Raw genomic sequence first — 17,325 nt, forward strand, 5'->3', positions numbered from 1 at the left:
TTACAATGTCTGGGGCTGGAGAGATTGCTCAGTGGTTAAGAGCACTGGCTGCTCTTCAGATGTCCTGAATTCAATTCCCAGCAACCACAATATATAGTGGGATCTGATGCCCTCCCTCTTCTGGTCTGCAGGCATACATGCAAATAAAGCACTCATACATAAAACAAATACATCTAAAAATAATAGTAAATAATCTCCTTCCCTTTTAAAAATAACAGGACTACCCAGTATCTAGAGAGAGAAAGAAAAACAAAGAAAAGAAAAAGAAAACCTACAAGAATAAATATTTCAGGGGATATAAAATGTGCTGTCATTCTTCTTCCTTTTACAAAAGAACTATTTCTAAAGTGCCTGAAACTCACTGTTTTCAAATCCAAGCTCACAGGACAGGGAGACAGCTAAATCATTCACTAGCGTCCTTGCTGCAAAAGTGTGAGACCTTGAGTTTGATTCCCAGCACCACACAAGATACCAGGCAAGGGGTGCAAGCTTGTTGTTCCGGTGCTGGGAAGGTGGAGACAGGCAGATCCCTGCCCTAGGTCCAGTGAGAGACCTTGTCTTTAAAAGCAGAGTAAAGCCAGGCGGTGGTGGCACACGCCTTTAATCCCTTTAATCGGGAGGCAGAGGCCAGCCTGAGCTAGTAGTTCCAGGACAGGCACCAAAGCTACAAAGAAACCTTGTCTCGAAAAAACAAAAACAAAACAATAAAAGCAGAGTAAAAGGCTCCTGAGGAGCAACACCAACCCTCCACCTTCCCTTAAGAGCAGGTGAGCCCACACATACCACAAACATGAACATAAACCACCACACACCAAACAAGTCCATCCTCTTCTTGGCCAAATTCACTTTTCCTTTTTCATGATCTTAAACTGAGAACCCAAGTCATCCTTGATTAGTTGCTCCCTCTCACGCCCAAGTTTAGTATTTCCCGTAATAACTAGGATCGAAGGTTGAGTCCTTATCCTCCGGGTCACGTGCTGGCTGTAAGACCCATGAATGTCAAAGGCAGACTCTATTGTCTATCTTTCCTATCGACACATACTGAGTCTGGCAAAGGTAGGGTCAAATTAATGAATGGAATCAGCTCAAGTTGCATTTTTAGGATTAAAGTAGCTAAATTTCTAGAACCTGGTAAGAGATGGCCACCACTTCTCTTCTTATCTTTCCAAGTCCAGCAAGTTCTTGAGAAAACGAATCCAATGCAAAGACCCTGCCCTTCAGATGGGACTCAAGCGAAAGGGCTCCGCTTGTTCATCATTCATTCACTCACCAGAATCCCAGATTAGGTCCCGATGAGGATGTTAACTAAACCAAGCACCTGTTCTAAAACATTTTACACTGGTGAATAAACTAGAAATGCTTTTGCATTCTCCTTTTTTAAAAGTCTGGGCTGGTCGGGTGGTGGTAGTGCATGTCTTTAATCCCAGTACTCGGGATGCAGAGGCAGGTGGATCTCTGTGAGTTCGAGGCCAGCCAGGTCTACAAAGTTAGTTCCAGGACACCTAGGGCTGTTACACAGAGAAACCTTGTCTCAAAAACAAGCAAGCAAACAAACAAAAGACAAACCAAAACAAAAAACAACTAATCTGGGCCAAGAGGGCTCAGCTTTATAAAGCACTTGCTGCCATCCTGAAGACCTGAGTTCAAAACCCAGATCCCATGTGGTGGAAAGGAGAGAACCAACTCCCCCTACAAGTTGCCCTCTGACCTCCAAAAGTTTGTTGTGCCGCATGCGCACAGACACACACAAAATGTAAAATCAAAAATTCTGTTTTGGTACAGAGTCTACAACATCCTGTTGTTTTGGGGGGGAAGGGGTAGGGAGGCTTTTCAAGACAGGGTTTCTACACTCTGTGTAGTGCTGGCTGTCTTGGAACTAACTCATTCTGTAGATTGGGCTAGCCTCGAACTCAAGAGGTTCAGCTGCCTCTGCTAGGATTAAAGGCATGTGCTACCACTTACTGAGCCACTTAGTTACTTAACCTGGACTCCCTGTCTCCCAACTTCCCCATCAGTAAATTAGAGCAAATCATGATCCCAATTCTATGTGGTGGGATACTTAAGAAAGTATACATAAAATACAAATACTTAGCATAGCGTCCAGTATATAAGAAAGTCTTATTTGTTTCTTTTTTTTTCTCATTTTTTTATTCAAGATTTCCATCTCCTCCCCCTTCCCTCCCCTCCCTTCCACCCACACCCCTACTCCACCCCCCTCCAAAGACAAAGAGCCATCAGGGTTCCCTTCACCATGCCAAGTCCAAGGTCCTCCCAGCTCCCCCTAAGTCCAGGAAGGTGAGCAACCAAACTGACAAGGCTCACAGTGAGCCCGTCCATGCTGTAGAGTTCATGTTCACCGCCACTGTCCTTGTTTCTTTTTTGGTTTTCCAAGACAGGGTTTCTCTGTAGCTTTGGGGCCTGTCCCGGAACTCACTCTGTAGACCAGGCTAGCCTTGAACTCATAGAGATCTGCCGGACTCTGCCTCCCGAGTGCTGGGATTAAAGGCATGCACCAACACCACCTGGCAGAAAGTATTACTTATTTGCATGCACTCTTAGGTCATATATGCCATCTCCAGCAAGGCTTAACACTTCTAATTGTTTCTATGAGTTCAACCCAGGTAATGGGAAGTTAACCACTTCTATGACACACACTCACATCTTTTGAAACTTTATGTATGCATGAAGCTAAAATTTCATACAATAAACAGGAGGAGCTCTGTTGTAATTAAGTCTCCTTTGCTTCTATGCTGATTTAAAAGTACTTTAAAAATAATAGTTAATATTTTTAGTTTTTAGTTTTTTAAGCATATGTTTTGGGATGGAGTCTCACCTTGCCCAGGATGGCCTCCAATGTATGAATACAGCCAAAGCTGACTTGGCTATATACATGTGTGTATATAGTAACATGATTACAGCGGTTAGCCGCTTTGTTGACTTTCTTTCTAAGGTAAAGTACAAACTGATCAGTTACTAATCCTGAACCTCCTGTCTCCACCTGCCAAGGGCTGAGATAACAGTGTGACACCACACTCTGCTCACTAGTATTTTCAATGGGTGAAATCATTAACAGTTTCTGTTGATTTCAACTAAGTTTTATCATTTTTCATATTGCACATGTGTCTAGGAGGAATGATGAATAAACAAACGCAACAGATCTCTAAAAATTACTACAAGGCATCCTTTGTCTGGGAAATGCATCACACTCTGAACAACAAAATTTCATTAAAAGTTGGGCTATGAGAATGGTAAACAGTCTCACTAGCAGGAGCAATGTCTTCTACTGAAATACGACATCAATGCAACGTCTTCGTGATCTTCGGGTGCATCAATAAAACATTCTTTGCAATTTTGCAACTAGTTGGGTAACTATTAGGTTTTGTTTATTTCTGCGTTGCTGTTTTTTTTTTTTTTTTTTTTTTGGCTGAATGTACTCTTTTTTATTTTTTTTTTCTCTATGGTTTATTTTTTTATATTTAAAAATTTCCATCTCCTCCCCTCCTCCTCCCCCTTCCCTCCCCTCCTCCTCCCCCTTCCCTCCCCTCCCCTCCACCCATACCTCCCCTCCCTCCCTCTCCAGGCCAAGGAGCCATCAGGGTTCCCTACTCTATGTTAAGACCAAGGTCCTCCCAACTCCCCCCAGGTCCAGGAAGGTGATCTGCGTTGCTGTTTTAAGACAGGGTCTTACTATGCTGCCCTGGCTGGCCTGAACTGACTACGCAGGCCAGGCTGGCCTGGATCTCCAGACTGCTGGAATTAGAGGCATGGGTCACCACAGGCTGGACAACTATTTGACAACAAGCTACATGGATGTGATGAGGGCCTGCAATTCTGTGCGGCTGGAACACGATTTGAGAATGGTTAAGATCAAAATGGAAGCCGCTCAGGGAGACAAACAGAAGTTGACCAATTGATGTATGTTCTACAAGTAGTTTGTACCTTATCTTAGAAAGAAACTCAACGAAACGCTAACTACTGTAATCACGTTACTACTTTAAACCCACAGCTCAGGGCTCTCTAACTTCAGTGAGCTGCCAATGCCTAGGGTTCTTCATTAATAGTGCCGCCTAGTCACCCCCTTCTCTCAGCTTTGGTCAGTACTGTCACCCCGCCCGCTGTGGCGATCCCGCCCTCCTCTGAGAGCCCCTGTGGTCTGACTTCAGCAGCAGTTTCCGGAAGGAGACTGGCACTGGCGGTCGCCGCCGGCGGCCTCCCTCAACGTGATCTGAGCATCCTTCCGGAGGCCGACAGACCTCGATATTGGGGTGTCCTCTGAGCTTGCCTCTGTTGGAGCAGAGGAAGGACCAGATTGCTGCCCCTAAGCAACCGTGCGTAAAGTGGCTGACGTTCGGGCTAGCAGCCGGAGGGGCGGACGTCAGCACCCGTAGTGACGGGGGGCGAGCGCCGCCGGCTCCGCCGGAGGAGGCTCAAACCAGCAAACAAGCACGGTAAGCTGGGCAGTGGGCTAGAAGGTGGGGCGGCGGGCGGCTCACCGGTAGAAGGCAGAGTCCCCGAGTGGGTTCCAATTCGCAGTGTAACAGTCCATGTCTGGTACAGCTGGCGGCTAGAAGCGCCTAGGAACACCCGCCTGGCGCTAGCTCCAGGCCGCACTTCCGCTTCCGCCCGTCGGGGATCACGTGGCGAGGCCGCCTTAGCGGCCATCAGCACTGTGGGCAAACCGCACTGAGCTGTCGTTCTGTTCTCCGCTCCTACCCGGGCTTCTCACCCGCACGGGTGGGCCTAGCCCTGATTCCTATCCTTCACGGCGGCCAACCTCGCTGTCTTTCTGACCCCTCCGGCGTTGAGGGTCGCGCAGGGAGGGACATGGGTGACCGGAAGTGGGAGCCATGAGCATCTCCTCCTGGAGCTCAGATGCTGGAGGCGTTGGCTGGACCACCGCGACGCCCGCATGGAGAGCACTGCGCGTCGAGCTGCGCACCTACAGCTAACCTGGGCACCCAGGCTCTGCGGGGCGTGGTCTTTGCAGAACCTACCGCCCTCTAGGGGCGCGGGAACATGACTCTAGATCAGGAGCCCACCGTGGGCAAGGCGCACGGCGCCCGGGCCTGCCCTACTGGCCGGTGAATACCTGGAGCCCGGAGACTTGGTAACTGGCGCGAGCGGACGTGTGCGCACGCGCGGGGACGCTGCTGACACGTGGCTGGGAGCAAGGGAGTCGCTGCGCGCGCGAAGCGCCATAGTGTAGGCCCTTGGTCCAAACGACCCTCCACCTTCCCTCCGAGTGTGATGAAGGCTGGTGCTATCATGGGATGCGCCATGCGGCCCCACTCTCCTCCCTATTACTCAGAGCAGCCAGGGAGGGGCCAGCGCGCATCTCTCATCTTGGGACAGACTGACCTCCCTTAAGTCCCTGCCCTCCATCAGCTTAGTGGCCTCTCCCTGCAGCTGGCGTCAGTGGCAGCATGGTCTTCTGTTTGGAAAACGAGATGCCACACCGCCTACTGCGAAGCACCATGGTCCACTTCCAAGCCTCCGAAGTCCAGCAACTGCTCCACAACAAGTTCGTGGTCATTTTGGGGGACTCCAGTGAGTGTCCACTCTAGGATGGCATTTATTAGTCCTACATCTGCAGCCTTTTCTTTATGTCTGAACCCCGTATCTCTATTTCTGTCTTCTTCTCCATCTTCTACTGTTTTAGAACACTAGACTTGTATTTTTTTTTTTCACCTACATACCTTCCATGGGTGCCTTGGCATATCATTTGTGCATTATTTTAGCCCATGCTTGTAGCATCTATCTCTTGTAGCCCTTCATGATTTTCTTAAAAGGAGCTGTGGGTTATGTTGTGTGTTTCCCTGGTAATGGGGCTGGCTTAATTGTGCCCCTTGGTCTCTTGGGTCACTGTACATAGGTTAGAGGAGATGCATCTAACTAGACAGAACCGAGCCGGGGTTTTTAAACCTCATCTTTTCTTTTCCCTTAAGTCAACTATTGGGCAGCCAAACCCTGGGAAACAAAAGGCCTTCGTTTGGAAGGCTCTGAGAGGGACAGAGGCCTGCCTTAACCTTAGGATCCCTGTCTCCCTGCAGTTCAGAGAGCTGTGTATAAGGACCTGGTGCTTCTGCTCCAGAAAGACACACTGCTCACAGCCTCCCAGTTAAAAGCCAAGGTGAGAGGAGCTTGGCAACCATGCCAGTGTTGGGTGGGTGCAGACCCTGGCCTGAAAAGGACCACCTGCCTGGCATGGATCTGACCATCGGGGTGGGGGTGGGTGGGTAGGGGGAGCTGAGCTTTGAACAGGATCAGCTGGTGGCTGGGGGCCAGCTGGGCGAGCTCCACAACGGGACACAGTACCGAGAGGTCCGCCAGTTCTGCTCTGTCTCTGGCCACCACCTTGTGCGCTTCTACTTCCTCACCCGTGTTTACTCCGAGTACCTCGAGGACGTCTTGAAGGAGCTGTCCTATGGACCTGCCCCTGACCTGGTGATCATCAACTCCTGCCTCTGGGATCTCTCCAGGTTCAGACAGGGAAAGGGAAATACTGGTTGGAGGAGGAGGTATGGCGCCATTCCTGTGCCCTTGCCCACCCTCAGTGTTACCCAACAGATATGGCCGCTGCCCAATGGAGAGCTACAGAGAGAACTTGGAACGAGTGTTTGTACGAATGGATCAGGTTTTGCCAGACTCTTGTCTGTTGGTGTGGAACATGGCAATGCCTTTGGGGGAGCGTGTCACTGGGGGTTTCCTCCTGCCAGAGGTGAGTGAGTGGGACCCTTCTGGGCAGGGGATAGAGTGGCTGGCTGGTCAATAGGAGACCATTTTAGAGGCTCACTTTCTCCATTAGCTCCAGCCCCTGGCAGTTTCTCTGCGACAGGATGTGGTTGAGGGGAACTTCTACAGTGCTACACTAGCTGGGAATCATTGTTTCGACGTCCTGGATCTCCACTTCCATTTCCGTCACGCTGTGCATCACCGTCATCGAGATGGTGTCCACTGGGACCAGCATGCACACCGCCACCTCTCACACTTACTTCTGACCCATGTGGCTGATGCCTGGGGTGTGGAGCTACCTAAACATGACCCTCTCCCAGGTAAGATCTGCCACAGGGTGAGTGGATAGTGATGTAGATAGGACCTTTAGCACAGAAGGCACAGAGAACCAAATGCAACAGAGGTACCTGTAGAAAGTAGGTGATCCTTTGAAAAAACAGTGGTGGGCTCTTCAGTATTTCTTTCTCACTTCCTGGGAGTGGTTAGTTAGATCATGGGAGTCACATAACTGTTCATCTCCTGGTTCTTCAGCCGTGTGATTCCTTCCGTGTATTTGAAGGAAAGTGTGCTAGTACTGATTGCAAAAGGCAGGGTCAAGGCTGGGCAGTGGTGGCGCACGCCTTTAATCCCAGCACTTGGGAGGCAGAGGCAATTAGATCTCTATGAATTTGAGGCCAGCCTGGTCTACAAAGTGAGTTCCAGGACAGCCAAGGCTGTTACAAAGAGAAATCCTGTCTCAAAAAGCCAAAAACAAAACAAAACAAACAACAACAAAAAAGCCAGGATCAAAAGACCTACTCAATGAGATGAAGGAAAGTGAAACTCTTTGTAGTCTCAGGTAGGAAGCGCGAGGACAGATTGGAGGAAGTGTGGTCCACGCCCAAGTGGTGTTGCGGCTCCAGGAAAGCTCATCAGCTGCAAAAGTGAGAGCTCCAGCCAGCTAGCAGTCTGTAGAGCAGAGACAATGTAACCTGCAGTGTCTTTTCAGGTCAGTCTCTAGGTGATTCAGTCAGTGGACAGTAGCTCATAGGCTCCTCGGCTCTGCCTCAGGGTCCCAGTCTCCCTGGTTCCAGCCTAGTGCAGTCTCCCCTACCCCATTCTAGCCACTGCTATGGGTGCGGAGAATCCCACTCCTTCAGCTTGGTTTTGAGACACTGCTCTCATTGCCTCCCTGCTGAGACGTTCTCTGCTACGGATCTTTTGTTTGCCTGTTAGTCTCTTAGTTCCTGCCAGCCTGCAAAGGAAACATCCTGACTTCTTTCTCCATTTGCTTCTCCTCTGCATCAGGTCACTTGTTGGTAGTTCATCCCCTCCAGCCAGGTGCCAGCACAGATGTGCTGTGCTTCAGTGCCAAGAATACAGTCTTTGCTGAATTGGAAGCATGAGTTATCTTAGATGCTGTTTGTTGCAGCAATAGAAGCTCTGGGGGGACACAGAAAGGCCAGGAATAGTCTGCCACTATGGCTTATTAGCTAGGTGCTGGATCTTTAGGAGGGTGGATTCAGATGGATTATGTACTGGTTCCATTTCCTTTGTTTTGCTTAGTGAGAGACTTGGTCCTCAGTAAATAAAGGAATGTTTGGAAAGGTTGGAAGGCTAGTTTGTGGTACTTCACAGCTTAGATTCCATCTAAGAACTGGAAATAGCTGGAGATGTGGATCAGGTGGTAGAGTGCTTGAAGTTGGCAGCATGCATGAAGCCATGGGTTCAGTCTCTAGCACCATATACAACCAGGCGTGGTGCTGCATGCTTGTAACTTTCGCACTTGAGAAATGAAACAGGAGGATCACTAACTATAAAGTGAGTTTAAGGCCAGCCTGGAAAATATGAGACCTTGTCTCAAGGGGGCAAAAAGGAAGTTAAGATTGTTAAAGACTTAATTTGAAGTGGGAAGATGAGCAAGTGAGTTCGGTTAGGGAAGATCTGTTTGACCTGTGATAGCCACACTTGGAGTCATCAGTAGCAGAGGGTATATGAGTATGAACTAGGAAGGAGACATGCTCACACTTTGGGTTGGCAGAGAACAGATTGATGGGGAAGCAAAAGTAGTTGAGAACAGAGAAGTGCTTTCAGGATAGGGTGTATTGTTGATGTCATGTAGCTGAACTGTTGGAAAGGAGCGGTTTGTTAAGTTTGTCAGGCAGTTCTATTTAGTAGGAAAAGCATTGAAGGCATGAAGTCAGAACACAGGCAGACACGAGTAGCCAAAAAAAAAAAAAAAAGGAACACGATTTAGTCTTGTCTTGTGAAGAGGAATGAGGAAGGCTGGAGTAGAGCTCTGAAAGTGTGAATAGACAGCATTTGTGGCAACCTGGCATCCCCGGCCAACTTAACACAATCATCCTATTCCTAGACCCATGGATTGAAGACTGGACAGAGATGGATCATCCATTCCAGGGAAGCCATAAGCAGCCTCTAGACTTCAAGGAGAAGCTGGCCTTGCCCCTGCTCCCACCTTTCCATTTGCCTCCTCCCATGTCTTTTCCTTACCCACTTCTTCAGCCCTCCCCACCTCCTCTGTTCCCACCCCTGCACCAGGATGCCCCCTTTTCCCAAGGCCAGCCCTTCCCACCCTATAAATTCTTCAAACACAATGCCATGGAGGACTTCTCGATGCCATCTAACTTAGGTAGGTACCTCTGTAGCCTCTGCTCACACCTTCCCCAGCCTCCCGTGCACATTCTCCAGCCTAGCCACCTGTGTTCACATGAGCTTGGGAGTTGGGCTTAGTCACATTAGTCCCTCAGATTGCAACAGCCTCTGTAAATTCATTAATCTGCTCACAGTTCTTGGTCTGGTGGTAAGGGAAGTAGAATCAAAGTAGAATCCCCATTTTGCAGAAGGGAAATAAAAGTCCAGAGAAACTTACCCCAGAGGAGCAGAGCTATCTGGTCAGAAACTTATTCTGATAATGACTGGTTCTTTTGTAGGATGTGGCCCTGGAATGAACTTTGTGCCTGGTCCCCTGCCACCGTCAGTGTCTGGCCCTGTCTCCCATGGTCAACACCGGGGCCCTGTGGTCCACCGGGGCAAGCCACGCTATGTTTCTAACAACCCCTACCATGTACCAAGGATCGGTGGGGCATGTAGGCAGCGACTCAGACACTCAGACAGACTGATCTACACATATAAACAGGACAGACGGGGACATGCCCATTCGGGAACATGGCCTGGGTAGACAGGATCTTAGGTTGGGACTAGAGTTGCCAATGACCCTGAAGGGTCTGCCTGATACCGTAGCTGCTGGGCCGGGGTGTTCTTGTCCATTGCTGATATCAATAAAAGCATGGAAGGACAGAGTGACATTCCTGTGTGAGGGAGTGGTTCTCCCAAACCGTGGCCTTAAGGGTTGGGGAAGCTGCCTCTTGGGCCTTTGTGCAAACTATTCAAAATATATTTCAATGAATATTCTTCTAACACAGTTCTATCTTCACAAAAACATATGCACTAGATATCCCTTGTTATCAGCAAGTCTTTTGGGGACTGGAAAAAATCAAGGATTGAGTTAAACTGTCAGTATTTTAGGTGGGATTTCAGATTTGGCTAATTCTAACTTATCCTCCCCATTGTGTATAGTCACATGTATGCTTGGTACTCATCTCTTCCTGGAGGGAAGAGGGCACAGTCTTAGCATGCATTCTTGGCACATAGCAGGCATTCAGTAAGTTGTTAGCACCTACCCGAGAAGCTCCAAATGCAGGCCGAAGACCAGTTAGGATCCCCTTATTTACTTGCTACGGTGTGCAGTGAGAGCAAAGCAAACACTGGCCAACCTTTGTTGGTAGTTAGGAGAAACGAGCTGATAGAGAAGACACCCAAGGTCATTGCAAGGGAGGGGTGGTGGCAGAGATGCTATGCTAAACTGGTCACAAAGAAAAGCAGAAGTTCAAGGGCTCAGCTTTGAAATAGGGGAGGGAAGGGCTGGAGTATGACAGTGACAATGGGCAGAAAGTGGGTGTTTAAGGACCCATTAAATTTGAATTAAAAGAGTTCTTGGATTCATTTCTGTTCTTGTTAATGAAACCTTTGAAAAGGACAACGTCTCACCCAAAGGAAAACAGAAAAACTGGTCAGAAAAATGTTGATCTTGAATAACAATCTGGTAGATTAGTAAAGGACGTGGTTAACATACAGTGGTACTAAGGAGATGGTCACAGACAGTGTGAGTTAATAAAATGCTTTGGAGAGCCAGGAGACGGCAGAAGCACCAGCACAGTGCCTGAGACACACTTATGAATGCCTTTCTTATGAACAAGATTAAAGGGAGACAAAAATGAAAAGCTTTTTTGGTTTTTATAGAGATAAGAATTAAGATAATTTTTTTGCAGAAATTGATTTTTTGTTTTCATCATCAAAAACTTATTTGTAGAGAAGCTTTCTCCAGCTGCAGTTCGTCTGGTACCTCGTCAGTTTCTGCATTTCCTTCCAGAGACTTTTGTATCTTTGATTCTCCAGTGTTGCTGGAGAAACCACACCTGCGTTGATTTCCAGGAAAAAAAAAAAAAAAAAAAAAACAACTGAGTTTTCCAGCCTCGTGGGCCTTCTCTGTGCTGGCCATCCTGTTGTCCAGAGTCCTGTGTCATCTTTCCTCTTGAGCCTTTCTCAGCCTCTTCTACTTGTTTCTTGAATTCTAAACTTGAGAACTCACACTATAAGCCACCTCAAGACAGGTATGCTTAATATTGTCTGCATTCTTCCTGTCTTCTAATTTCTACCCTATATTTACTCTGACTTTCCATGCTACAACCTCTTTGTTAAAAATTACCTTACATCCTTTTAAAGTTTTTTGAAGTAAGATATATACACTCACACTTTAAAAGTCTATCCTAAAAATAGAATAAAGAGATTTTATTTTTGGTTGTCATACAATTGAAAAGTTAAGAAATAGTCTTATACATGAACTTACATTTCATTAATTTCCTGGACTCTGTTTTAAGGTGTAAAAATGATTAAAAGCTTAAGTTGCCCCAATAGAAAGGCCCACTGTTGGCTAATCAGGACAGAACTCAATTTTCATTGTCTCACTGCCTTGTTGAACCATGCTTTTCAGAGGGTAGGTCCATTCCATTCGAAGATACTACTGAAAAGCAGTACACTGTGTGTGCACTAGTGTCAGCTTCTACTCTCGGGGGGGGGCTGCTTAACTGTGTGTTTGTGTGTTGAAGGAGTGGTGTGCTACAGCACATTTGGAGATCAGAGGACCACTTTGGAGTCCTTTCACCTTTATGTGGGATCCAAGGTTGTGAACTCAGGTTGTCAGGCTTGTGCAGCAAGCCCCTTTACCCACGGATCTACCTCCATGACCCAAAGTTCTTGTGTGTGTGTGTGTGTGTGTGTGTGTGAGAGAGAGAGAGAGAGAGAGAGAGAGAGAGAGAGAGAGAGAGAGAGAGAGAGAGAGAGCGAGCACGTGTGTGCGCAGGGGAAGGTCTGAGAGCTGTCACATCACCTGGAGTTACAGGCAGTTTGTGAGCTGCCTGGCATCAGTGCTGGGGATTGAACTAACCCAAAGTTCTTTTAAGAAAGTGAAACTACTAGGTTTTTTTTTTTCCCCTGGATAATTTGATGAACTGAAAGATTTCCAATAAAAGCGCTGCCCTGTTGTGGAGAGTTTATGTACATCGTGCTGAAATACATTAAGACGTAAAATTGTGAAAGTATATCCTTTCTCATCACAAGGAAGTAGAAGTTAAATAGCTATTAGATGTGATGGAGATATTTAAAGTGCACAGTTTGGCAAGTGCATCCGTGAGGTTGTTGTCACCATCAGGGTAACCAGATTATCTTATACTTTCTCCCTCTTCTCCCTGCCTACAACTTCCTCATATTTCACTACGTTAGTCCCCAAGCAGCCATTGGTACCATCTGCTAGGATTTTTATATGAATAGAATCATTTGATAGGCATTCTTTTTAATTGGACTTTTTCACTCAACCAGATGAGTAGGATTTAAAAATCATTCCAGTCTTTGAATTGATGTTTGAGATTATGTCCTTGTAAAATATGTGTAGCACCCGAAACTCTGAAGCTCCACTACCCATAGGCAATCACACCCACCAGACTAGATCAGACTTCCACGTGGCGCCCTTTGCTTATGCAAGCAAGGATATGGAGCTGTTTTTTAGTCACCTATGACTGGATTTTATTAAAAAGAATTGTGTACGTGGGTGCACGGGCACTTGTGTATATGCATTTGGGAGTTAGAGGTCAGCATTAGGTGTCTTCCTCTATTGTGACAGGGACACTGATTAAATCTGTAGCTCATTGATTAGCTCATTGGCTTCCCCCCATCACAGCTTCAGAGATCCTCTCCTCTCTGCCCTCCTACCCTGCACCTCAACGCCATACTGGGACAGCAGATGCATTCCAGTATGCCTGGCTTAGAATAGGTGCTAGGATCCCAGACTCAAGTGCTTGCATGGTAAGCCTCGTACCAACTAAGCCATCTCCCCAGCCCTTTTTTTTTTTTTTTTTTTTTTTTTTTTTTGGTTTTTTCGAGACAGGGTTTCTCTGTGGCTTTAGAGCCTGTCCTGGAACTAGCTCTTGTAGACCAGGCTGGTCTCGAACTCACAGAGATCCGCCTGCCTCTGCCTCCCGAGTGCTGGGATTAAAGGCGTGCGCCACCATCGCCCGGCTTCCCCAGCCCTTTTTAACCGAATCTTTAAAAGAAATTGTTCACCATTTTAAACATAGTTTAGGTTACTATAGGTTTTTGATGAATGACCTTTACCCAGTTAAGAAATTTTGTTTCCAGCCTATGAATGGATGAAAAATAGCAAAATGAGGGCTGTATAGATGGCTCAATGGTTAAGAGCACTGGCTGCTCTTCAGAGGACTTGGGTTTGATTCCCAGTAACCACATGGTGGCTCACAACCAGCTGTAATTCTAGTCCCAGGGTACCAGGCACACACATGGTGCACAGATATTTGTATAGGCAAAATACACGTAAGATTTAAAAGTAATAAAACCAAAAACTCCCAGTTAACATCATACTGACAAAAGAGACTGGATGCTTTCCCCCAAAGATCAGAAAGTATCGTATCCACTTTCACCATTTCCCTTCAGTGTTGTATTGGAAGTCCTAGTCATTGCACAGGAGATCTAAATAGAAGTCATAGAGATTGAACAGCAAGAAAACTTACTGGCAGATAGCAGGATTGTCTATGTAAAAAATCTAATGAAAATTATTTTTAAAGGAAATCCAAGTATTAAGTGAATTTAGCAAGTTAGTTACTATGCACACAGGAAGACTTTGTCTCAAAAGGAAAAAAAAAGTCAGGAAACTGCTGACATGACCACGATATGGTTACGCTTCTTACTGTAGATATGAGGAAACAGCCAGAGGCATCTGGAAGACTTCAGAGAGAAAGCAGACCAAATGTGGCCTGCAGACTGGACATGGCCAGGGCTAGGGAAGCAGGAGAGTGGGAGGGAATAGTCGAGCTAAGAAGACTTAGAAACTAGAGCATAGGGAAAGCAAGCAAATGAGTATGGCGGGAAGGGCCAGAGAGTGAGTGCAGGAACAGCTGGGGGAGGAAAGGGCCAGGAGGCTAGTGTTGGGAGCTTTGAAATACATAGCAAGTGCTTGTAACTAGGGACCGTGGGAGTCTAGAGGCCATCATGGGCTTTGATATGCAGTCGTAGGTGCGTCAATGGAACCATGTGCCCCTTCTGCCAGAGGTAAGGGAAATGACTCCTTTTGGTAGACAGGAACCAGCTTCATAAATTCCTGAGGAATGTTAATTTCACTCTGCCAGAAATCCTCCTATAGTCCAGGCTGAGCTCATTTCTGGATATTTGGACAGCCTGAGACCTAACAATGGTGAAAGGAAAGAACAGATTTCCTCAAGTTGTACTCTGGCCTCCACATCTATGGACACACACATTAAATGTTAATTTTTTTTAACTGGGAGTGGTTTAATCCCAGCACACGGAAAGCGAAGGCAGATGGATCTCTGAGTATGAGGCCAGCTTAATCTACAAGTTCCAGGACAGCTAGGGGTGTCTGAAAAACCAAAAAAGCAAAACTAAAACGAAACAAAAACAACAAAAATGCCACCTTTTAAAAAGATAATTTCTTCAAATTGGTCTAGATATTCAATATAATCATAGCCAAGCTACAAACAATTTTTGCGAAAGTTAACAAAGTAATTCTAAAGTTTCATATGAAACAAAGGATCTAGAATAGCTAGTTAACAAAATTTTGATGAAGCTACATTCCGAGGGTAGAGACAGGCACAGGTCTGTGGTCTAGAGGGCTGGAGAGATGGCTCAGCAGTTAAGAGCAATGGTTGCACTTCCAGAGGACCCAGGTTCAATTCCCAGCACCCACATGGCAGCTCACAACTGTCTGTTCCAGAGGTTAAGAGCACTGGCTGCTCTTCTAGAGCATCTGGGCTCAGTTCCCAGCACCCACAGGGTGGCCCACTACTATCTGTAGCTCCAGTTCCAGGAATTCCTTCTAGCCTCTGTGAGCACCAGGCACACAAGCGCAAATCAGACATCCATGCAGGCAAAACACCCCTACACACAAAGCATAAGATAAAAACTTTAAAGGCGAGTTAGTATAGGATGGACTTAGAAAGTGAAGAAATTACTGCATTGTCATCGGAGGAAAATGCATTTCCATTTGCAATTCATACCATGTAAATACAGCTCCAAACCTAAAATGTAAAACTTAAAGTTACAAATCTAGGGGAAAATAGCTGTAGCCTGTTGTTAGGCAACAAGATGTTCTAGACATAACATTAAAAGCATAATCCATAGTGTTCTTATTTTTGTTTTTTAGAGACAGGGACTCTCTATGTAGTCCTACCTGTCCTGAAACTCACTATGTAGACCAGGCTGACCTCAAACTCACAGAGATCTGCCTGCCTGAGTGCTGGGACTAAAGGCATGTGGCATCATGCCAAGCCCATAAAATAACATTTTGATACGCTGTTGTGCCATAAAGTCCAGAGAATGATCTCTGATAGCTGTATTTTCAATTTGAGTGACAGTTTATTACTCTATAGGAAACCAAAGCAGAAGAAGAAGTAGCAGGCTGGAGAGGAGCTCAGTGGTTAAGAGCACTGGCTGCTCCTCTAGAGGTTCTTTGTTCAGTTTCCAGCACCCACAGGGTGCTGTGACTCCAGTTCCAAGGGATCCCATGCCCTCTTCTCTCTTTCCTCGCCTTTGTGGCCATAGGAAAAGCATATGTGTACAGACATACATGCAGACAAAACACCCCTACACAGAAAGTAATAAAAAGTAATTTAGAATAATAAATAGTGGGTGGTGGTGATGTACGAGGCCAGCCTGGTCTACAGAGAGAGTTCCAGGACAGGCTCCAAAGCTACAGAGAAACCTTGTCTCGAAGAACAAAAAAATAAGAGAGAGAGACAGACAGAGAGAACAAAAGAGAGCAGCCTTTAATCCCAGCACTTGTGTGTAAAGGCAGAAGGATCTCTGTGAGTTTGAGGCCAATCTGGTTCTACGTAACTTATGTGAGTTTCAGGACAGCCAGCACTAAATAGAGAGACCCTGTCTCCAGGAGAGGGACGGGATGGGGTAGGGGGAGCGAACAAGCAAATGAAAGCTAACATTCAAGCTGGATGCTCGAAACACCAAGCAGAAATGTACTGAGGAAGCCTCCTCAAGACAGCCAGCTGGTGTTCCCAAGAGTGAGAATCTTAAGCAGATTCTCAAGGAACAGTGTTTTCTTGGGTGGGCATCCAAATAAAACAAATAGCAACAGACAAATAGCAATGTCATCAAGTCAGGCACAACATCCAGCAGAAAGCAAGTGGGGAAGTTGAGGCAGGCCATTAGAATACCCAATTGAACACTCTCTCCATAAATGAGCTTCCCATGACTGAATTTTCATTTTTTATTACATGGATAAGCATTAGTAACCTCTCTTAAATAGTTTGCCTCCTAGATGGAATCCTGATCCCCTGGGAGACCCTAGCCAAAGCTAACCTTTCACAGCCAGAGCCGCATATCCTGTGTGTGTGTGTGTGCACATTGCTACATTGAGCACCATATTTCCCCATGCTGGCCTTTAGGGGATCTCCATGGTCCAGGCCACCTTGATGTGGAGTAGATACAATGTTTGGCAGTTTGGCAAGTTCTCTCTCTCCAAGTCACAGAAATTAGATGTCAGTCCACCCTCAGAGAAGGGGAATTTTTTTAAAATACATATTTATTATGTATACAGTGTTCTGCCTGCATGTGTGCCTATATACCGGAAGAGGGCACCAGTTCTCATTAAAGATGGTTGTGAGCCACCATGTGGTTGCTGAGAATTGAACTTAGGACCTCTGGAAGAGCAGGCAATGCTCTTAACCTCTGAGCCATTTCTCCAGCTCCTGACAGGGGGAAATTGGAAGAAACTTAGTGACAAATTTGCTTGGGTCCAAAATGGGTGTGGGGATAGGCAACCCTGCTTCCAGAGCCAGCTTCTTGGTGAGCTCAAACAACACATGAGAATTCACTAGTGTAGTTCATTAAAATGTAAAACATCTGTTCTCCCAAAAGCTGTTAAGAGAAGGCAAGCCGTAGCTGGGGAGAATGTCTTTACAAATCTTACTATCTGATAAAAGACATGTATTTAGG

General features: G+C 46.5%; 2 protein-coding genes across 5 annotated transcripts in view; one reads left to right on the forward strand and one right to left on the reverse strand.

Annotated features, from left to right (window-relative positions):
• Vps16 (VPS16 core subunit of CORVET and HOPS complexes) overlaps nt 1–4,644 on the reverse strand; it is a 22,999-nt gene extending 18,355 nt beyond the window's left edge. For both annotated transcript variants that reach the window (XM_038330921.2, XM_038330920.2), the window contains exon 1: nt 4,494–4,644. In XM_038330921.2, the coding sequence (XP_038186849.1) occupies nt 4,494–4,546 (53 nt within the window). In that variant the 5' untranslated portion in view covers nt 4,547–4,644. The remainder of the gene's footprint in view (nt 1–4,493) is intronic.
• On the forward strand, nt 4,186–10,037 carry Pced1a (PC-esterase domain containing 1A). Of its 3 annotated transcripts, none has more exons than XM_038330924.1 (8): nt 4,186–4,448; nt 5,407–5,547; nt 6,051–6,130; nt 6,241–6,479; nt 6,568–6,718; nt 6,806–7,052; nt 9,086–9,361; nt 9,663–10,037. In XM_038330924.1, the coding sequence occupies exons 2-8, from the start codon at nt 5,424–5,426 to the stop codon at nt 9,908–9,910; spliced, it is 1,365 nt and encodes a 454-aa protein (XP_038186852.1). In that variant the 5' UTR covers nt 4,186–4,448; nt 5,407–5,423; the 3' UTR covers nt 9,911–10,037. The 3 variants fall into 3 exon arrangements, with proteins under 3 accessions (XP_038186852.1, XP_038186850.1, XP_041911027.1); XM_038330922.1 differs by lacking the exon at nt 4,186–4,448 and adding an exon at nt 4,630–5,107; XM_042055093.1 differs by lacking the exon at nt 4,186–4,448 and having other exon boundaries at nt 4,630–5,547.
• The last annotated feature ends 7,288 nt before the right edge of the window (nt 10,038–17,325 follow it).

The sequence above is a fragment of the Arvicola amphibius genome, chromosome 5 (genome assembly GCF_903992535.2).
Source record: "Arvicola amphibius chromosome 5, mArvAmp1.2, whole genome shotgun sequence".
In the NCBI taxonomy this organism is placed as follows: Eukaryota; Metazoa; Chordata; class Mammalia; order Rodentia; family Cricetidae; genus Arvicola; species Arvicola amphibius.